Source organism: Anabrus simplex, chromosome 1 (assembly GCF_040414725.1).
Source record: "Anabrus simplex isolate iqAnaSimp1 chromosome 1, ASM4041472v1, whole genome shotgun sequence".
Lineage (NCBI taxonomy): Eukaryota > Metazoa > Arthropoda > Insecta > Orthoptera > Tettigoniidae > Anabrus > Anabrus simplex.
The window spans coordinates 640,834,725-640,858,068 of record NC_090265.1 but is presented as its reverse complement, the minus strand read 5'-3'; the positions used below and the strand labels follow the sequence as shown (position 1 = coordinate 640,858,068).

The 23,344-nt window shown below is 40.5% G+C and overlaps 1 protein-coding gene across 2 annotated transcripts in view; it reads right to left on the bottom strand.

Annotated features, from left to right (window-relative positions):
- The window catches only part of LOC136857245 (non-lysosomal glucosylceramidase), a 203,154-nt gene extending 183,193 nt beyond the window's left edge, over nucleotides 1–19,961 (bottom strand). For both annotated transcript variants that reach the window (XM_067135737.2, XM_067135738.2), the window contains exons 1-2: nucleotides 19,667–19,961; nucleotides 6,981–7,069 (exon numbers count right to left, since the gene is read on the bottom strand). In XM_067135737.2, coding sequence (XP_066991838.2) covers nucleotides 6,981–7,069; nucleotides 19,667–19,929 — 352 coding nt within the window. In that variant the 5' untranslated portion in view covers nucleotides 19,930–19,961. The remainder of the gene's footprint in view (nucleotides 1–6,980; nucleotides 7,070–19,666) is intronic.
- Between the last annotated feature and the right edge of the window lie 3,383 nt (nucleotides 19,962–23,344).

Here is a 23,344-nt window from a genome sequence, read left to right as displayed (position 1 = left end):
TGATAATAATCATAGTACATTTTCAGTTCTCTCCGAAATAAAAGACTACGGTTCAAGCAATAATGAAGTGTTTTTAACACGCCCTTCCAAAAGTATATGTGACATTCTTTTCCAGGCCGAGAAAGTAATTAGTGAAAAACTGAACTCAAAATCGATGTGGAGCGAAATATTTTTTTATTGTATCGATTCTATAGACAAAATTTCAGTTGATCCTTCAGGTGCTGGCTGTTGTCTTCAACATATTATGGATATAATCCCCAGACTTGTTTATCATTATCTGAAATGCAGATTTTTCTTCAGAGTGAAAGAAATCCGGCGAGATTTACAATCTAGAACATCCGCCAAATCTTCACGGAAGCTTTCGAAAGTCCAGTAACCGACAAACTGAGATGGTAAGTAGAGTATTACCTTTAAATAGTTCATGGGTGCTTTTTAATATGCTATGTATATGTATATATACACTCGAGTAACTTGTGCTTTTCGCAACATGTGATGAAAGTCGTAGCTCATATTTCCGTGTGTGATATTTTTCCATTGTTCTCTGCCGTGGCATTTTAATTGTAATCTCTCATTTTTTTTATAAAAGACAGTGTATATACTTATCAGTTATGGAGTAATACGTTTCCTGTGTCACCATTCCTAAGAACAGCTGATAGGTATTGTGGAGCCACCGAACTCTAGCGCTGCCTGGCGGGGCGCGCCTGAACTCGAAGAGTAATCACACTTGGTTCTTATATTCGTCATGCTATACACGGTACACATTGAAGCAGTCAGCCCATAGAACTACCACAGCGCTGTCCTTGTCTCACTGTGTACGAATGACAGAGCGCTACCCAGACCTGCCCGTGTGATGACGTCACGGGCTTCGTATGTTTTTTTTTTTTTTTTTTTTTGCTAGGGGCTTTACGTCGCACCGACACAGATAGGTCTTATGGCGACGATGGCTTCGTATGTACGAGCCTTTCAAAGCCCATTGCAGTCTACTGCCAAAGCAGCTCATGGGCTGGGCCTCTCTGCAGGACTCTGCTGGAAAAGGCTCCCCTAAATAAAAACTATCGTCCAGCTGATCTTGATCAATGCAAATGAGATGTTTCAGCTAGACATTTCAGGCTTTCCAGAGAGCTATCCAAGATGCTGTGCTTTTACAGTGGCCTGCCAGATTCCTGGATCTAAGCCCTATTGAACATGTGAGGTAACATACATGGGTAGATGCCTGCACAACTCCCCTCAGTCACTCCAAACTGTGGATGAACTGACCCTTGTAGTGCAGCAAGCATAGGCCACAATTCTGCACAATGAGATCTATGGCCCTACTGACTCCATGACATGTAGGATTCAGCAATGTATTACAGCTTGGACTGGGTAAATTCTGTACTGACCAGTACTCACATATGTAAACGGGGGCACCTGAACATGTTATAATCACATCATTGCCTCACACCTGTCCATCATGCACACTTGGGGCATTGTAGGCACACCCTTTCATGGTGATGCAATTTCCATTTTCCCTTGTGTACAATATAACTTGATCCCCTGTGCCCTACCCAGACAAAATATTTCAAAAATGAAAACATCTAACAAGCTGAAAATCTGCATGCAGTTAACCTCTAACTCATGAGAGCAGGAATATTTGGTAACTGAATTTTTTTCTGACAAAAAAATATCTGAAACTGCCTAATAAGTTCTTTTCATTCTTGGCCTGGTATTTTCACATGGGCAGCTATATGTTATGCTCAACAGAATGCAGTTCAAAGAAAGTCTAAAATTTTTCATTCAAGAATAAGTTATAAGGAGCAAAGCCATATACAACAAACTGATAAAAGGAATTTAAAAAAAAATTCATTGAAGTACAGTTTCTTCCTTATAATCCAGTTAATATTTCCCAAAAAGATTCTTCAGATGAAAATCACCTTCATGATATCAAGATCCCCTTTTTAATAGCTGCCCAACAAATGCCAATTATTCTTCTTTTCCCACGGCTGTGGGGTCGCGGGTGTGAACTGTATAGCACATAGGGATTTGGCCCTGTTTTATGGCAGGATCCCCTCCCTGACAACATCCCTATCTGCACGGATGTCTCCAATAGTGCAGGTTTCTGTGGTGGTTGGTCGATTGATGTGTGCCCAACAAATGCCAATGGGACATATCAAACAACCATAAATAAAGCCGTCGATTTTCAACTGGTATTAAGCTCGCGATGACGATAATTATTAGAAGACGAAGAAACAGAAATAGATTACAAGTTTTGAAGTGTGAACGGTTCGAGATCATTTAAATTAAATTTTAATGTACCAAATAAATTTAATGAAAACAGCATCTCAATTCAAACACCTCTAAATGCAACTGTTCCATGAATTTATCCCACAAACTTGCACACCTAACTCCTAGTGACTATTCACCCATCCAGAATGCGTAAAGGCATGTTCCAGATTTGTATTCCATAACCTGACATTTAATTCCCTTAGGTTTCTTACCTACTGACATCACTTTAGTCTTTGAGCGGCTACTTTTCATATCATACTCATTGAACCTATTTTCAAGTCCCAAAATGCAAGCTTAAAGCACAATCTGCCATTTACACCAAGTCATCGCATAGTCATTCAAGGGTCCAATAACTAAATCACATCACTGAATTCTCACAAAGGTGGTTGCGGTTTGTATTGCACCCAAAGCACGTAGAATTTTTTAAACAAAATGTGGGATTAGGATAAATGGCAATGTCATTAATAACATACGCTTTGCTGATGATACCGTTGTGTTAGCCAGTAACCTTGATGAGCTTCAAATTATCTATATACACTGACTGACAGAGCAAATGCAACACCAAGAAGGAGTGGTTCGAAAGGGATGAAAGTTGGGGAAAAAACAGAGACGGCACGGACGAATAATTGATGTTTGTTTCAAACTGATATGCAGGTTACACAATGCGCACGGCATCGATTCAGTAGGATGTAGGACCACCGCGAGCGGCGATGCACGCAGAAACACGTCGAGGTACAGAGTCAATAAGAGTGCGGATGGTGTCCTGAGGGATGGTTCTCCATTCTCTGTCAACCATTTGCCACAGTTGGTCGTCCGTACGAGGCTGGGGCAGAGTTTGCAAACGGCGTCCAATGAGATCCCACATGTGTTCGATTGGTGAGAGATCCGGAGAGTACGCTAACCACGGAAGCATCTGTACACCTCGTAGAGCCTGTTGGGAGATGCGAGCAGTGTGTGGGCGGGCATTATCCTGCTGAAACAGAGCATTGGGCAGCCCCTGAAGGTACGGGAGTGCCACCGGCCGCAGCACATGCTGCACGTAGCGGTGGGCATTTAACGTGCCTTGAATACGCACTAGAGGTGACGTGGAATCATACGCAATAGCGCCCCAAACCGTGATGCCGCGTTGTCTAGCGGTACGGCGCTCCACAGTTACTGCCGGATTTGACCTTTCTCCACGCCGACGCCACACTCGTCTGCGGTGACTATCACTGACAGAACAGAAGCGTGACTCATCGGAGAACACGACGTTCCGCCATTCCCTCATCCAAGTCGCTCTAGCCCGGCACCATGCCAGGCGTGCACGTCTATGCTGTGGAGTCAATGGTAGTCTTCTGAGCGGATGCCGGGAGTGCAGGCCTCCTTCAACCAATCGACGGGAAATTGTTCTGGTCGATATTGGAACAGCCAGGGTGTCTTGCACATGCTGAAGAATGGCGGTTGACGTGGCGTGCGGGGCTGCCACCGCTTGGCGGCGGATGCGCCGATCCTCGCGTGCTGACGTCACTTGGGCTGCGCCTGGACCCCTCGCACGTGCCACATGTCCCTGCGCCAACCATCTTCGCCACAGGCGCTGCACCGTGGACACATCCCTATGGGTATCGGCTGCGATTTGACGAAGCGACCAACCTGCCCTTCTCAGCCCGATCACCATACCCCTCGTAAAGTCGTCTGTCTGCTGGAAATGCCTCTGTTGACGGCGGCCTGGCATTCTTAGCTATACACGTGTCCTGTGGCACACGACAACACGTTCTACAATGACTGTCGGCTGAGAAATCACGGTACGAAGTGGGCCATTCGCCAACGCCGTGTCCCATTTTATCGTTCGCTACGTGCGCAGCACAGCGGCGCATTTCACATCATGAGCATACCTCAGTGACGTCAGTCTGCCCTGCAATTGGCATAAAGTTCTGACCACTCCTTCTTGGTGTTGCATTTGCTCTGTCAGTCAGTGTATTTAAAACACTAAGCCGATTTTTGTTACATCTATTTTGAGAGAACGGCTGAACCGATTGACATTGTAAAGCATTCTGAAGAAAGCTGTAGATTTGCAGAGTGTCTTTAAAAACATAAATATTTCCTGCCTTATATTCTTAAATTATTAAAGAAAACTGTAGCATTCTGATTGGCTAAGGTGCTCGTCTACTGCCGAGCCCAAGCCCGCCTGAACCGTGAGAGCGCTGAGTAGCAGGCACGATAGGGGAGGTGAAAGGGGAGTAGGCAGACATACGCAGTCAGTCTTACTGGTCAGCTGGTACTCCATGGACAGGGAAAACAGCTGTTTTATTGCCCAGCTGTTGAGAATTCAGTGTCTAGTTTAAAATTAAATTCCAAAGCAGATGGCGATATTCAATTAGCACGGCTCAATATAGGATAAAGCCCCAATGGCAAATAGTCATTCATTAATGCGTGTGATTCATCATCTAAAATATATCATAGGTAATGACATTCCACCCTTTCTGGTGGGGACAGTTATTGTTGTTGGAAAAGATTTCATAAAGGTTTTGTCTGTTTTGCCACATGCTTATCACCAAACAATGATTTATTTAGGAAACCAAACTCCATAGCCCCAAAGGGCCACGGTCTACCAAGCAACCACTGCTCAGCCCGAAGGCGTGCAGAATAAGAGGTGTTGTGTGGTCAGCACAATGAATCCTCTCGATCATTATTCTTGGTTTTCTAGACCGTATTTATTTGTAATTATATTAAGTAATCTCCTCTTTTTACCTTTTTCAAAATACACCACTTAACTTACATAAAAATACGCAGGCAAAACCACAAAAGAGATGGAATTCGCTGATTTGTTTGCAAGAAATCGGTAACAGTGACTGTCCCTCTGTAGATGGTGGATCAAATTGAACTACCAGCCAGAATTTTAGCACATGATGGTATTGTAATTGAAATTCATAGCAAAACATTCACCTCTGCGAAAGATATAATTTTCTCGAAAGTTGCCATTCTTAATTAATTAATTTGAAAGTCATTGGACTTATACCCAGTAATTCAAAACCATACACTAGTGTCAACAAATTAATACTGAAGATGAAAGCTAGATACTTCAATTTCCTACATACTTCTTGAATTCCTTGGAATGTTTGCCTCCACATATTATTAACCTAAAAATTGGAGCCATAGTTGTGCTCCTTACATCTGAACATTTCCCAACAGATATTAAACAGAACCAGATTAGAGTCTAATTCTAAGAAGTATGTAAGAAAATTGTTTAGATTTGGAAAAAATAAGTGAAGATAAAGCTGGACAAAGAGCTCTGATCCCTTGAATTCACTTAACAATATCCGATAAAACACTTTCATTTTCTTTCAAGAGGCATCAATTTCCAATTCATTTGGCATTTTGTATCACAATCAATAAACTTCAAGGGACGTGAAGATCTCTGTTTACCTCAGCCAGTTTTCATGTTCCCTATTGAAATCAAATTCTACAACAAGCGAGCGATATTTTAAATTTGCAATAGTACCGAAAGGTACAAAGTTTTAGGTACAAGGAATGCACCGAGTAAGGGGCTGCGTGGTTTGTGTCACGTAGCTATCAGGTTGCATTCAAGACATAGTACGGACGAACCCCACTGTCGGCAGCCAAGAAGATGGTTCACATTTTCACACCAGGCTGTAGCTTAATTGAGGCCACGGTCACTTCTTTCCCACTTCTAGCCATTTCCTATCCCATCATCGCCGTAAGACTTATATGCGTTCGTGTAATGTAAAGAAAATTGTACAAAAATAAAATACATGGAAGTCGTATATAAAGAAATCCTTCAATAAATATTTACCCCATTGACCGTCATGTCTTGACGGGTAAGGATCAGTGCAGCATTTGGTCTGTTCATGAATACTGGCAAGACCAAGCTGACTGTATTTTCGAAAACACCAAAGCAGGCCTCCTTGCTCATTAACAAAACTGTTCAGCAAGTGTCATCTTTCAAATATCTTGGGACTATTTAGTGACTGAGCATTGCAATCCCAGAATGAAATCATCCAGGACTGGGCAAGCAAAAAATTTGTTCAACAATATGAGGGCCCTATTCACCAGTACATATCTCAACCTTCAGCTCCAGGTTCGTATGTTGTGATGCTATGTCCTTCTGTATGGTTTTGAAGGATGGACACTCAGACCTTTGCTGGGGAGATGGATTGAAGCTTTCAAAATGTACCTGTACGAAAGAATGCTTCGAATATCTTGGGTTGAAAAGAAGAAAAATGAGGAAGTCCTCAACCTGTTAAATAAGAAAAAAAAGCTTCTAACACTCGTCATGGAACGAAAGCTCAGGTATCGGGCACATCATGAGAGGTGAAAGATATGAACATCTCCGACTCATCATCGAGGGGAAAATTGAAAACAAACGATCTGTGGGGAGATGGAGAAATTCTTGGCTTAAAGACCTGCACTGTTGATATGGACGAACTTCCATCGAAATCTTTTGAGCCGCTGTTTAGAGTGTTATCAAAATCAAATGGATCGCTAACCTTCACAGGGAGAGGGCATCCTAAGAAGAAGAAAAAGGTTTAGATATCATACTACATGAAACTAGTTCCATGGCTATGCTCAGTACATAAATAATCACATAAAACTGTAACCTCATTTTGCTTTAGAAATATGTAACCTACTTGTACCATAACATTTTAGCAACAACGATCAGAAACACATTCAATATAACTTATTCTATCATATTTTTAATATACGTTTCTCAAAATAATTACCATATATCTGCTTTCCTGTAAGCATATTCCATGGATTCATTAGAGGTCTCCTTCCAGTCCAAAATGACATGAAGACATAGACAAGGTACCTAAATCATACATAAACACTTTTATTAGCCTATATCTAAAAAGGGAACAAATTGCGGACCTGCAACAATCAGAAATCAAAAACTCTAGAACAAAGTAAACTGTATATTTTACATTCTGCACTCTCACATTCACTCTATAAATATACAGGGCAAGTCTCTCCTCTATATGGCAAAGCGCATGGAGCTGACTGGGTCAATAAGAACAGTAAGCCAAGAAGTATGGTCCAATACACTACTGCTGTTCGTTAAATACAATTTATCAATGTTAGAAATGAATGCACACCATTCTGTGCTGTCTACCATGCCAACAGAAGTTGCTTCGAGAAACTGCTGTTACATTGTTTCTTGCCTGGCCCAGTGCAGACCCTATTACACAAGTCTATCTGCAGACTGCAGTATGAAACAGTCTCTTACATACCCACTATTTACATTTACACTTACACTGCATATGTAACAAGTGTTATTACGGACTGTCATTGCTCTAGCATTACCAGATGCAGGCCTTGCAGCAGCTATCTTTGCAGCATACAGTTGTTGTAGAGTTTGATTTCCATAGAGAACATGAAGCACTTGTCCCAAATGAGTAAATTCTTCATTCGAATTGAAAATCAAATTCCACATCATCTGAAGGCCTACTAGACATCAGTTTTTGTACAAGAGACAAGGTCTCTCATTGTGCACTGGCACTGCCTGTAGCTCCAAGTAGCCTATGCTGAGGCCTCAACTACATGCACTAGCCATGAGTCTTGGTAGTGCTAGTTATCAAATGATGAGCCCAAATTTGCACACTGGGATGAAATGCTAGCAACCAAGAATGGGTTAGCCGAAAAATGTATAATTTCTAACAATGGACCAATTCTATTGGAATTGTGCATATTGTAGTACGAAAACAGTATTGAATTGGAATATACTTCTTGGCTTTATCTTCATTATCACCTCTCCTGAATCAACTCCTTGTTTTTTTTTACAAGAGAGGAAAGATTCTTCCTGTATGTATACACAGAATGTCCCAAAAAATATATATACATGCTTTCACAGGTCATGAGTAAACGTTTTTACCTTTTCTTTTTCTCAGGCGTAATGAATAAAACAATAGCAGAAGCGAGGGTAAGCTTTGTGCTTATGCATGCATGTATGTACGTACGTATGTTTAACCCTTATCCAGTTTAGCTACGGTGTTGAATATGAAGTGAGATGAATCTTCATAGTGAGTTTTTACGACCGGATGCCTTTCCTGATGACCACCTCATCAGAGGAGTTAATGAAATGAAATGAAATGAAATGAAATGAATGACGTGATATATGATACTACCACGAAAGGAGAGGATGAAAATTAGTGCCAGCACATAGCCTACTCCAGTCAAATAGCACCAAGGGCTCTGCTCAAGGCTTAATGTTTCCGTCCAACAGATGAATTACCGTCAACAGCGTCCTATGCTCTTATTCTATATAAACACGACGGAGAAGTCTGGAATTGAATCCAGGCTTCTGACATGCAACATTCTTATACAGATTTTTTTCTTCGACCAACTGAACTGAAATCAGCTACCCATGGTGCCAGACCATTAGACTTGATGCCTTAATGATCATGGCAACCAGGCAGGCTGAAGGGTAAGTTCTGAAGAAAGGCACTTTATCCTGAAGTGATACTGGAAGACTGAGAATTAGTTATATGAAGTACAAAGAGAGCTTAGAAGGGAGTTTCAATTAAATACATCAATGCGACTCTCCATTACTCATATCCAAGATAAATTTCAAGAAGATGGAATGGTTCATGATGTCCATAAGAAGCGTTCTGGAAGACCAGACATCCACCAGCCCAATGGCAGCCAGTGGACTGTTAGGTCGGGGGAAGTGGCCACAGTACTTTTTCACACACCTCTTTTTTGACAACTTTGACAGAAAAGAAAGAGCAAATTAAGGCTGCCCTTATCACCTGTTTTTGCCATTTGGATATACAATGACGATTACATTTAAATGATACCATCACTGAGTATCTAATGTGAAAATTATGTAGCCTATATACGGAATTAGTCAAGCTTTATTTGCTGAACTAAATTGACTGGAGGTAAATAAGAAGGCTGTGTACAAAAATACGCACTTTGTTTATTGTTACGCTCATCGATTGAACTTAATTATCGAGCGCTGTGCAACCCAACAACCAAGTGAAAGGTTTTTAAAATAGCAATTTCGAAGGAATTTGCAAATTTTTCTCCAAATCTTCCAAATAGACAGCCGTACTAGATGAGATCATTTAGAAATGAGTATCGAAAATTTCCCCAACTAGATGGAATTTTAGGGCAGGATGCGTAAGAACTGATTTATTCTCCAAAAATGAACTGAGTAAAGATTTTGGATGACTGTAATGGTCATTCTCGTAGTCTCAGAGAAATCCCATCACATATAAACTGAAAGAGTGCGGAATAGATCGAGTCTAAGAAGCTCATTCTGTTTAGTTTTAGACACTCCCAGAAAAATACGACTGTTAAGATTTTCAATGTACCCTTTAAAGTAGAGTCTAGCTCGACCATTAAATTACCCAACCCACAAAAAATTCCAGGACTATCGGATGAATAGGTTTCATTGTGTCCTCACAGTGTGAACTCAGATTTTCCACAAAACTTAATGCAATCAATCAGTTTACTGAGTATATAACTGTTTTTCGATACGTCCTCATTGAACTGTTTAATTTTCAATCTATGCACACGAACTGGCACCTGATGTCTACCTTTCCAAGCATTGCAAACTGAATACTATTGTTTATATTCTTTTCACTACATTTATTTTGGTTTTTTTTAACTCATTCAAGAGTTTTAGGTCCGTAACACCAGTTAATGTCCACATGAGATCACGAGAATTCATAGCCAAACCCATGCAGCAAAAGAACACATTTCTTATCTCACATCCACACAAGCAGTCTGCATGCTTGTATGATGTGCAATTTACTTTTGCAAGGATTCCGAACCTGTGTAATATTTTAATCGGGTTTTGGAGGTCCTAGCCTTATCAGTTCTAATTTACTGTCAAAAGAAAGATGTCTGCTCTTGAAAACAGCATCCACAGGATTCATTTTCAAAAGCAGGAATAATTAATCACCCACTGTCAGAATAAGCATGAAAATTAAAGGAAAGGCATTTAAGATTAAGCACTATGAGCACAACTCACCAGTTTCAACTCTAGAGCACAGCAGCATCATTATTATTACCGTCAATAAACACAGATAAAGAAATTGCGAGGATATCATTATCACCACAAGCGGTTCCAAATCAGAATCGCACCAGTAAATTAACACACACACTAAAGCTTAACAGCGTACAGAATAGTCACCACGAAGCACGAACATAAAGGAACATTACAAACAAAGAGTACAACTACGGACCAGTATCACCGCACTCATTCAAGTCTTCCACGCGAAAACAAACTCGCTCACTGCTGCCAACCCTCACGAAACATGGGATGCAAGCCAGAGGCCTGTGTTACTTCACCTTTGCAATTTGAATCGACATTCCTGGTCTCAAATGATACATTTCATTAACATTCATTTTTTGTCTTCAAATACATACAGTAGGGCAAACAAGGTCATCATCATCATCTGCAGTTTCCAGCCGTTGGCCAGGTCTGCTTGGAACATAAGCCTCTCCATCTCCTCTTGTCTTCCCATCACTTCTCTCTAGTCAACTCTTGCCCAGTCCTCTCCTCTTCTCTGTACACACTCTTCCACTCCTTTTATCCACCTGTCTCTTGGTCGTTTCACCTGTTATCTCCATTTCGTGCATCCTCCTCGGTATCCTTTCCTGTCATTGTCTTCATATGTCCATACCATCTAAGTCTAGATGTTTCTATCCTATTCTGTAGTGGCTCTTCTTTTACTATATCTCGAACCTTCTCATTTCTCATCTTATCCCATCTTGTCACTCCCATCCTGCTTCTCAAAAATTTCATTTCACTTGCCTGTATTCTATTCACGGCTCTCTGCCTCATTACCCAAGTTTCAGCTGCATACGTCAGAATAGGTATATAGCACGTCCTGTATATCACCCTTTTGCTTCTCTGAGGGACATCCTTGCTCCAAGCCAGGCTTCTGACACTTTTCAGGAATGCTCGTGCTCGTCTTCCATGCTCGATTATTTCCTTATCATTTCTTCCACTTTCCTCTATGATACTTCCTAAGTACTTGAAACTCTCTACCTTCCTAAGCTGTTCCCCTCCAAGCATTATCCTTCTCGTAGGTCTCCCCTTCTTTCTAGTTGTGATCACTATCTCGCTCTTTTGGGCATTCAATTTCATTCCATATTGTTCCACCTCATCTACCCAAGCATCTGTTCCTGGATATCCTCTTCCTTTTCTCCCCAGACTAACAGGTCATCTGCAAACATCATCACTTTCATTTTTCCTTCTCCAATTTTCCTTGCCACTTTTGTCATTATCTCATCCATTGTTACTACAAAGAGCTAAGGTGACAGAGCACTTCCTTGTTTTAATCCACCTTTTTGCTCAAACCAGCCTGTTCTCTCTCCTATTTTCACACAACTGACACTCCCATTATACATCTCCTTCACTCTTTCTACGGTCTGTTCCTCGACACCTTTTCTCTCTAAGGCTTCCCATACCTTGTTTCCATACACACGGTCATAAGCTTTCTCAAAGTCCATGAAGGCCATCACAAGATCCTTATCCCATTCATAATGACGCTCTTGCAGTTGCCTTACTGTGAATATAAGGTCTACTGTGGACCATCCTGATCTGAAACCATACTGCTCTTCTCTTAACTTTTCTTCCACCCTCTTTTTGATTCTATTCTCCAAAATCTTCTCAAACACCTTTGCACAGTGGCATATCAATGTCACACCCCTATAGTTCTTAAACTCCTTTCTATTCCCCTTCTTGAAAATAGGTATGATTACCCCCCTCTTCCAATTTTCAGGGGTCTTCCTTTCCTTCCATACTACTTCCAACACACGGATAAAGCCTCTGTTTCCCTACCTCTCCTGCTGCCTTCACCATCTCAATACTCACTTCATCTAACCCTGAGGCTTTCCCTCCTTTCATCTTGTCCAGTGCTAGCTCCACTTCTGCCCATGTTAAGTCTTTTTCTTCTTCCATACTTTTTATTTCCTCCCTACTTCTACTTTCCTCCTCAGTGCATCCTTCTGGGTTTAGTAAATCTTCAAAATACTCCTTCCACATTCCTTGAGTTTCTCCATTTCCTGCACTTCATTTCCATTTTTGTCTATCATTATAACATCTTCCCTCTTGCCTTTCCTCTTACTCTTGACCATTCCATACAGTACTTTCTTATTTCCTTTGCTATCCTCTTCCATCATGTTTGTCCACTTTTCCATCCATTTTTTTTCTTCTCCTCTGTTACAACCTTTTTCGTCTTATATTCTTGTCTTGTCTCCGGTGTCCTCTGTTGAAATCACACTCTGAAAGCTTTATTCTTCTCCCTAACTGCCGCTTTAACTCTGTCGTTCCACTATGGGGTCTCCTTGCATCTTTTCCTGGCACTAGTTCTCCCACAAACTTCCTATGCAGTTTTTACTAGTGTCCTCTTGAACCTTTCCCATTCCTCCTCTCCTGTTTTTGTATCATCTGTTGGTACGTTTAATATTTTTTCCTGGTATTCTTCCTTGGTTTCCTTTTCCTTCAGTTTCCATATTTTGATGCGTCTTTCTTGCTTCTCTGCTCTTTTCCTTTCCGTCATTGTTCTCAGTTTCATTACCAGTAGTCTGTGGTCACTATCTAGGGCCTCTGATGGTATCTGTAACATTCCTCTTAATTTCCCAGTCATAGATTGGTAATTCGTAATCTACAATGGATTTCCTAGACCAGTCACTGCTATACGACGTTATCTTATGGCTTTCTCTCTTTTTGAACCACGAGTTCCCGACCATCATCCCATTTCTTTTGCACAAATCCAGTAGTCTTTCTCCTTCCTTATTCCTATTTCCCCATCCTTCCACTCCAAGCACGTTCTCATAACCCTTCCTTTCCATGCCTACATGGGCATGCAAGTCCCCCATTACCACGTTATTTTGTACATTCAATTGTCTCTCCAATTCTTCCTCAGTCATCTTTATCCTGTTGCGTGCATCCTGCTTGTGGAGCATACACTTGTACAATTTCCCAGGTTTTATCTTTGACTGCTATTTTGACTTTTATCAACCTGTCACTTATCCCTTTTACTTCCTCTTTCAATCCATTTCTTACTACCACTCCTACTCCATTTCGCTTTCCCTCATCATTTCCTATCTAGTACAACCGAAAACCATTCTGCAGCTCTCTCCTACCTTGACCCCTCCACTTAGTCTCTGCCAGCCCTAGTACATCCAGTTTTCTTCTTTCCATCATGTCTACAACCTCTTCTACTTTGCCGGTCAATGTTTGTATATTCAGTGTGCCAATTCGTAATCCTATTCCTCACCAGGGTCATCCTTGTTTCCTTGAAAGCTAGTTAATATCTATCACCGGCTTGCTAGGTCTGTCGTGACTTCACCCGCACTCTTCATCCCTTGGAAACCGACCATCGGTGTGCTGCCCGCTATTACACTAGCCCCTCAAGAGAAAGATACGCGATTGAAACATATGGGCGATTTAAACAATCTGTTTGAGAGACAGGACTTCCAAAATTGAGTGACTGCATTTTGAAGTGTGCCAACTAAACATTTTATTCCCATATTAGTACACACACTCAATGAGGACAATCCTAATCGGAGAATCAATTTTTCAGCAACACTTTACTAGCAAGGATGCAAGTTTAGGAAGGAGAAAATCATGCAAAAACGATGTGAAATGATAGCTTTAGTAGATATGAGAGATCCTTCCAATATGCTTGCCAGGGACTCACCAACCTACCCCCAGAAGTATTTTTACTTATACAGAGTAAAACGGGGACTGTGTCAATCTGGATTATTTGACCTGTATTCCTACTGGCAGGAGCAGTTTACTACTGTCTCCGATAAAGCTCGCATTACATACGGCCACACGGCTGCCACATTCTATGCACCAGAGCACCGTTATCCGCCATCTTTTTCAGGATTCCTGTAGGGCCTTCACAGCTACCGTGGCGGTCTCGGGGCCCACACAGTCCCCACTGTACTTCACCCCCACAGGCTATTACCTACTTGATGACGCTGCCCATCTCCCACGACTGGACGAGGGGTTGTACTTGTGGGAGACGGCAAACAAGGTCATTAATTATTATTTAATGTTAATATATGCAGCCGTGCCTGGCACATGCTCGTAGAGGGGTTTGTGAAGATGCCTTTACTCCTATTGACTCTGCCGAGCTTAAAGCCTCTTCCCGCACTCTTCGTCCCTCGGAAACCAACCATCGGTGTGCTTCCCGCTACTGCACCAGCCCCTCAAGAGAAAGATACATGATGGAAACATATGGGCGATTTAAACAATCTGTTTGAGAGACAGGACTTCCAAAATTGAGTGACTGCATTTTGAAGTGTGCCAACTAAACATTTTATTCCCATATTAGTACACACACTCAACGAGGACAATCCTAATCGGAGAATCAATTTATTCCAGTAACACTTTACTAGCAAGGACGCAAGTTTAGGAAGGAGAAAATCATGCAAAAACGGTGTGAAATGATAGCTTGAGTACATTTATGAGAGATCCTTCCAATATGCTTGCCAGGCAAACCTACTCCAAGAAGTATTTTTACTTATACAGAATAAAACAGGGACTGTGCCAATCTGGGTTATTTGACCTGTATTCCTACTGGCCGGAGCAGTTTACTATTGTCTCCGATAAAGCTCGCATTACGTACGGCCACAGGGCTGCCGCATTCTGTGAAAATACAGAAACCGTAAAGTTTGAAAGTGTCATGGTGCATGCCAGATGTATCGAAACATTAATATATTAAGTACATACAGAAGGATTTAAATTTACCGAAACAATCCAGACCGCTGGTCTTGTCACTAGCCAATGATCTAACCAATCCAGACCAATGATCTTGTCACTAACCAATGGTTTTATCACTAGCCAATACTGTTGCAGGGTATACTAGAGGCCTGTGGGCCGCTTTGCAGCCCTAACATGGGGTCTAATGGCCCCAGACCAATGGTCTAACCTATCCAGACCAATGGTCACTAGCCAATAATCTAACCAAACAGGACCAATGACCTTGTCACTAACCACACCTAAGTTGGCAGCCTTGTGTAGTGTTATTACATTGTGTGAGTCGTGCCATGTTGGATTCCTAACCTTTCTTCTGCACTTCAATTAGTGAAGTTTTATTGAATTTTGTGAGCTGTACTAGCAAAAAATTCACAAAACAATAAATTTTCGAACAACATTGTTTGGAGTGACGAGGTCAAATGTAAGTTAAATGACTCAGTTAATGGTCACAAATGTAGCTACTGGGCACCTGCCAATCCTGTCTGACAGTGGAACACTATGCGAACCTACCAGGGGTTATAATGTAGTTTGTCAATGCGTTGAATTGGACCCTTCCTTTTTCATAAAAACATGACTAGTCTTGCTTACCGTACTTGAACTTTCAGCAGGAATCGGTCGTGCCATGCATTCAAATTTTTGGGCATGAGGAATCGTACTTCCAGCAAGATGGAGCACCTCCTCACTACCATCGCAATGTGAGGGCCAATCTTGATGAAAACCGTCAAACACATGGATAGGGCAAAGAGGTGCCATTGAGTTCCTTCTATGCTTATCATATCTAATCCCAATGGGTTTTTTTTTTTAAGGGATACGTCAGACATCAAAACAAGACCAGCAACAATCAATGAGTTGAAACCTGCCATTGAAAGACAGTGCGACCAGATCAGGAATGTTTCAGTGTCTGCTGGTGCATGTTATCAGCTGAAGAGTGACAGCCAGCAATTTCAACATTTGCAGTAAATGTCAAGTTTCTACATTTATATTCATTAAAATGAACCACAAAACTTTATTGTAAAACTAGCTACAGCTTGTGTTATATTCACTCAAAGCGTGAATACATTTTTTGCAAACCACAAACATATGTACTGATCTGAAGAATGTGAATAAAATCACCTATAAACTAGAGAACAAAGTAACGAGGATGGTGGCACCAATCATTATGTGAGACCAGAAGATGGTATTTATAGAGTGAAAAATAAGAAGGTTCAGTGTTCTCCCCAGAAATTTGAGTCAACCGGGTGGCAGGAATGAGTAGTCAGGCAGGGAATACTACGGAAAAAATGAATATGATAAAATTTTAATTTATTGCCCTCGAGGCATTAACAATAATATCAGGCAGGTAAACATTAAATGCAAACCTGAACTATTTTAGTGTTATCACGAACAAAACAAAACAAAACAGAGTATTTTGAACTTCTAGTGTTATACTGCTAGTTCATAATCTTGTAACACCGGGACTTGCCACTCTGTTGCTGTGGAGTGTCATACGGGTTTGTGATGTCACGCGGAATCGAGTACTTGGCATGCCATTCCATGCTAATCCTGACATAGCTTGCGCATGACACTACATGATAGTCAAGCTAAATGTTTAAACTCCAATGTAACTGATGCAATTATGCTGACAATAATGATGATTTATTATCTTAATAAACAGTTTTACAGTATTTACATTTTAATTTGGAGCACCCAAACCGGGTGGTCATTAAAAAATGGTAGGGCGGTGCGCCCATTAAAGGGGTTCTAGGGAGACCGCTGAGGTTTATGACAGTTAAAACATTACACTCCTTTGAAAGACATGCTGGTTCACTTTTGGAGTATGAGACAATGTAGCCATCAGCTGTGTTTTCAAGGGGCAGAGAAAAACAATGCACTGAGGTGTTCTAATCATCGAGCTAGAATATAATACATAGAGTGGCTACCACGCTGCCATCTTTGAAGAAAGTTGAACCGGCAACCGCCACGTCTTAAATGTAGGCTGCCTCATTAGGAGGAGCTCTGTGTAAGAGTGCAAAACAGAGCAAGAAAATGAGAAATTTTCACCCAGATCTTATTCATAAGGTATAGACTATTTGAGCTGATGATGAAAATATTGGATGGAAAGCGCAACTGTAGTGTAGGGCCTATTTAAATTTTTTTTTTAAACATTGAGTGTGCTGGTAATATCAGTGTAACAACACAGAGATGTATACTCTCTGGAGAGAACGGCTGTTCTCATTGGGACTTTCATTGTAAGGAATAGATATGCCATGCTGTGCAGCAAATGCATATCCAAATAAAATAATGTTAAGTATTGAATAGATATTTTTAGTAGTGTGTTCAGAACATAACATTAACTATTGGATGCGTGTAAGTTTTCCTTAAGCAAAGGTTCTGTACAAAATCGCAGTGTACTGCAACTTAGAAGGAAAGGAACACTTCGATTTTTCCTGAAGCAATATACTCTTGTAAATGATTAAATCAATGACTGTTTAATTAAAAAATGTGGAGATATCCATGAATCTCCAATATTTATCAACATACAGAAGAGTGTTGGCCTATGTACAAGATTACGGATTAGGATGTGTATCTAAACAGCCAAGAAAATTAAACACAATTTATTGAATTATCATTCATACACATTTCTCGATTTGAAGCAGGCCTCTCATTCACATGAAACGATACATAATTTCTAATTCTGTTTCATTGTCCCATGAAAAATATTAGGCCTAATTTTGTGTACATCTGAGGCATGGTTTCTCTTTCCAGTCCTTGCGTAATAGCTCTGTATCCTTGGTGCAGTCTAATTTAAAATACTGCTTTAAGAAAAGTTTTGTCATGCTGTCGTAATGGGATTCCCCTCTGAACTCGGTAGCAGTAGATACATAATTGTTACTGTAAAACAACTGCTCTGCAACTGACGAGAGAACTTTAATCTATAACTGTATATTAAAGTTTATTATCTTCGTGACAGTGACTTTTTTGTGAATACGTTTTCAGACACATGCCAATTTCACAATACTATACTTTAAATCTTTCCACGCAATAAGCCCTTTCTTCTCTTCGGAATGCTGAGCAAACGCAACCTTCATACAGTCGTGGGATTTTCTTTTTCCCACATCACAGATGACATTCCCTGTTATGTACTCAACATCATTTTCAGAGTACTTGGTGAGTGACTTGTAATTTGTAGCACAGGAATAATGATCAGTACAGGTGCTGTCTTCAATAGGAACCATAGTACACAGACCTAGATGAGAGAAGCACCACACTTCCTGATGGTTTACAATTTGCAGTGGTTGATGAGTCAGTCTATCCCAGTAAACACTTCCTGTATGCTTATCTGAACTGCTCTGCATTGGGATTATTTTTGTTTCCTCCCCTATTACATATGGATGAGCAGAGCAATTCTAAATTGTCGATAATAGCCGGGGCAGCAAACATCTCCTGTCATTAACTAAATACCCGATCCCATAGAGAAATGGGACAAGGGTTGGACATACACATATAGTGCTCTTCAAAACATTCTGAACAGAGAGTACTTTGCTGCTAAGGATAACACATTTCTCTCTTCATGTTATTCACCCACTGCCTAGTCAGCTATTTACAGTGGCAAAAATTTGATGATCTTTTAATATATGTAGCCTTCCTATGATAGAAAAAAATGAAACTGCCTGAAGTAAGATACACTGTTTGTTTTGCTCAAATAAAAGCATGCAAAACAGAATGCAGTCACATTCACGCTTCAATAAATTAAGCCAAACTGTAAATAACGTCTATCAACAATGAACTTGACACAAATGTGAGATTACTCACATAGCTCCAGACAGCTCTTGTCATTAGCTGGTACATTTAGGCCTATATCACGGCAGCTGTAGCGCTGCTTGCCTCCGCCCGGAACACTGCTATAGCCAATCTATGTATTATATTCTAGCTCGTTGGTTCCAATGAACTAGTTTACAGTAATCATGCTCAGTTAAAAAGTAAGGATAGTTGCAGAGGGGTTAAACAACTAGCAATACTGTTTCCACCAATAACAATCATATTTCAGTACCCACACTGAAAACTTTCCATTAAGCCCCTAATAGTGAAGCAGTCTGGCGACATGAAGATGGAAGAAAGTCTAAACAGGAGGAAGAAAGTCACCAAACTCTAAAATGTAATGTAACACAGAGAGGAGAAAGTCAAACCTTGATGCTGAGACACATTCAAGGTAAGCTCAAGTTACTAGCATCCAAGGTGTAGGCCTAATACGCGAAGTGCTAAAAGGTAACACTGAAGGCATTAACTTCTTACGAATTTTAGAGTCAGTAACACAATAAATAAACAATGCACCATTCAAAATGACATAACAGGAAATGTCCTCTCAGTGAGTTATCCAAGCTACTGAAATTCTGCTTTATTGATGTGATGCGATCCAGTCCGATTCAACGAGTCCTATGCTTCTATCTTTTATTAGAGCGGTCAAACGATCATGATAAAACAGTGCATTCACAGTTGGACAAGCAGCCGAATAAAAAAAATAAAAAAAATCGAAGCTTCCTTAACATTAACAGAAAATTACTGGATCATCCCCGATGCATACGGTACACGTACGGTATAACAAACTTGCTCATATGTTCAGTATTACCATTTCTTACTCATTAAGGTCGGTCTACATAATAATTCATGACAAATAAAATACAGTATTCATACCCAGTAAATTACCTTAATGCTAGTGGAATGAGAGGAAGAAGTTGATTTATTTTCGGCCACAATGTTTGATCCCGTGTCTCAGGGAATTCATGATCAAGTTTTACTTTCCACCCATATCTTGGAATCCATCCACTGTTTTTCTTCCAGGGACGTTCAGTCTCTTCCACATTATCACCACCCATTACTACATTAACTTCAGTCAATTCCAGGAAAAATGCGTAGTCAGTCCACCTCAACAACATACGTACGATACCGGAATCATTGCAATTTGACATACACGTTCTCACGGGTTCTCAACAAAACTCACTGTCCAAGGATCATGTAAGATAAAGAGATAGTCCGTGATTCTTCCGTAATCATGACTAATTCAGTGACACCAACATAATTGTATGTGCAGTAACTAAATTAATTAATTCAAGTATAATAAATTACTAATACGTATATCTGTCTCTGAGGATACTTAAATAGACAGAAATTACGGCTCAGACTTTATGGTAGCTTGCCATCAAAAGTGCGAGTAGGATCCTTGGCGAGTAGCCAGATCTAACAGACAGGCCTTCGTCTTGTAATTTTCTTTCCCAGCAAGTTGGTAGAACTTTTGTTTACACACGATGCTAACTTGGCAAGACTGGCGACAGTGGCGACTGCACCAAAGAGAATGAGTATGACTGCACGAAATCTATTATTCGATATCCAAACTGTCCATCATTTCGTATCAATAAGACCGACTAGTCCTCTTGTTCGTATTCGTAATAGGTATTGGCAACACCAACTACAATATACTATCCAAAGAGAATATGTACTATCTACTAGAGCTGCGAACGGTAGAAGCGGAGCGGAGCAGTTGTTTTCGCTCTTCCTCCGGAGACCTCCAGTGGCCACCGATTTAATTCACTGGCGGAAAATTCAAATGATTTAATGTGGGCCGTAACGGTGATCTTGGGTGGCATTACAATTTAGGTTTCAGTACTAATTCCACAGATGCATGTGTTTTTCTACGTTTGTTATTCAAACTACAGTCGTTTCAAGAGTGCCGCATTATTTGTTACGCTATGAATAACAGATTTTGATCTGTTGAAATTCAGTTTGCAATAGGTGCAGGTGGATAGAATAATGTAGATTGAATATTGCCATATATTATGCCCTTGCAAATGCATTTACAATATTATTAATAGTAAAAATAATTAAATAATAATTATATTCCATTGCATGTGAACATGTATTATATACAATGCTCTTTTATGAATTATACTCGTAGCTCATTTATTACTGAAGAGAAAGAACTGATTGGAATTGTTTATATGCTGTACCAGACTGAGTAGTTCAGACGGTAGAGCACTGGCCTTTGAGCTCAAGTTTGCGGTTTCAATTCCGAATTTGGTCGGTGGTACTTGAAGGTGCTCAAATACGACAGCCTCATATCGGTAGGAGTCTGGCACATTAAAGAACTCTTGTGGGACAAAATGCCGGCACCTCGACGTCGCAGGAAACCACAGAAGTGGTTAGTGGGACGTACAATATTAATAATAATCTTTCTTTTCGTTTACCCTCCAGGGTTGGTTTTACCTTCGGACTCAGCGAGGGATCCCACCTCTACCGCCTCAAGGGAATCAAAACCCCCTCTACTCAGCTGACCTCCCGAGGCTGAGTGGACCCCGTTCCAGTCCTCATACCACTTTTCAAATTTCGTGACAGAGCCGGGAATCAAACCTGGGCCTCCGGGGGTGGCAGCTAATCACACTAACCACTACACCACAAAGGTGGACAACAACAACAACACTAATAATATATCATAATTACAATTATATTATATTTATAATCATTATAGTATATAATATTATTTTATTATTATATTATTAAACACTAAAAATAAATGAGAATGTATATATTTCATATATTCACCTTGTTCATACTTACAAAGCAGTATTTACTACTTCGCTACCACATGCGTTGTGCACCACTACAGGAACTGCAAGCGAGCACACATTGGTCCCTGATGTTGCTCCCAATGACAACAACTCTTCGAGTAACTGTTCTTACGGAAAGACTGTTCTTCTTCTTCATCCATTCCCTTTTCCAGATTCTCTCTGGGTAGGGTAGTGTACCAAAGCCCTCCACCTTACTCGAACTTTCCACCATTCCCCTTCTAGTACTTTATTGCTATTGACTCCTCTATTTGCAATAAGTCCACAACAGAGCTGCTCCATCTCATTGTAGGACATCCCCTAGCCCTCTTTCCAGTCTCTGTATCCATGAATATTCTTTTTGGTACTCTCTCTCCTGGCATTCTCATCATGTGTCCAAACCATTTTAGCTTTGTTATATCAATCTCTTCTTGAAGTTTACACACTCCCACGCTTCTCCTTATTTCCTCATTTCGTATTCTATCTCGTCTTGTCTTCCCTTGTATGCTCCTCAAGAACCTCATTTCAGCTGCTTGTATCTTACTTTGGTTCCGCTTAGTTAACGTCCAGACTGCTGAAGCATAGGTCAGAATAGGTTTATAATAGGACGAGTATAAAACCTTCTTGCACTTTATTGGTACATCTTTGTTCCATACAATGTGTCTCACACACTCTTAGAAACTTGCAGACTGCTGTATTCTTAAATCAATTTCTCCATCTATATTTCCATCTTGTGATATAACGCTGCCCAAATATTTAAAAATTTTCACTACTTCAAGAGGTTCATTTCCTATTTTTATCACTCCCCTGGATTTTCTGTTCCCTCTTGTCATGACCAAAGTCTTACATTTCGCAGCACTAATCTTCATTCCAAAATTTCTTATCTCCTCATTTCATAAATCAACTTGTGTCTGTACTTCCTCTTCATTATTTCCTCAAACTACAATGTCATCAGCAAAGAGCATAGACTTTATTTGCGCGTCCATCATCTTCTCCTTGATATTAGGTAGAATCTATCCATGATGATAATGAAGAGTAAGGGAGACATTACACTTCCCTGTCTTAAGCCTGTCTCAACTCTGAACCATTCAGTTTGACCCACTTTGGTTCTAACAGGTTTCACAATTTTGATACAATGCTATTACCAACTGCAGTGTTTCATTCCCAATCTGTCCCTCTGTCATTGTTTCCCATATCAAATTCCTTTCGACATTGTCATTTGCCTTTTCAATATCTAGAAACGTTACTACCATGTCCATTCCATATTCCCAATACCTTTCCATCTTTTGACGCAATGTAAATATTAGGTCAAATGTGGACCTGCCTCTTCTGAATCCATACTGGTGATCTGCCAACTTTCCCTCTACTCTGTCTCTTATTCGTCTATCCAAGATTCTTTCAAGGATCTTAGCTGTAGGAGGTATCAGTGTCATTCCTCTGAAATTGTCACATTGCTTCTTGTCTCCTTTCTTGAAAAGTGGTATATTAACCCCTTTTGTCCACTCTTTTGGAACAGTCTTTTCTCTCCCTATCACTCTGAAGAGTCTCTACAACCACTGTAGACCAACTACTCGTCAATTACAGCTTCCTTGCCTCGTTTCATTCTTTTAGTGGCCCACTCAATGTTTTAATTACTGCGTTGATGGGGTGAAAGTTCCTTTTGGGGATCATTGTATTTAGGTGTTAATATAAGGAAAATCTTCATTGGGGTAATCACATAAATGGAATTGTAAATAAAGGGTACAGATCTCTGCACATGGTTATGAGGGTGTTTAGGGGTTGTAGT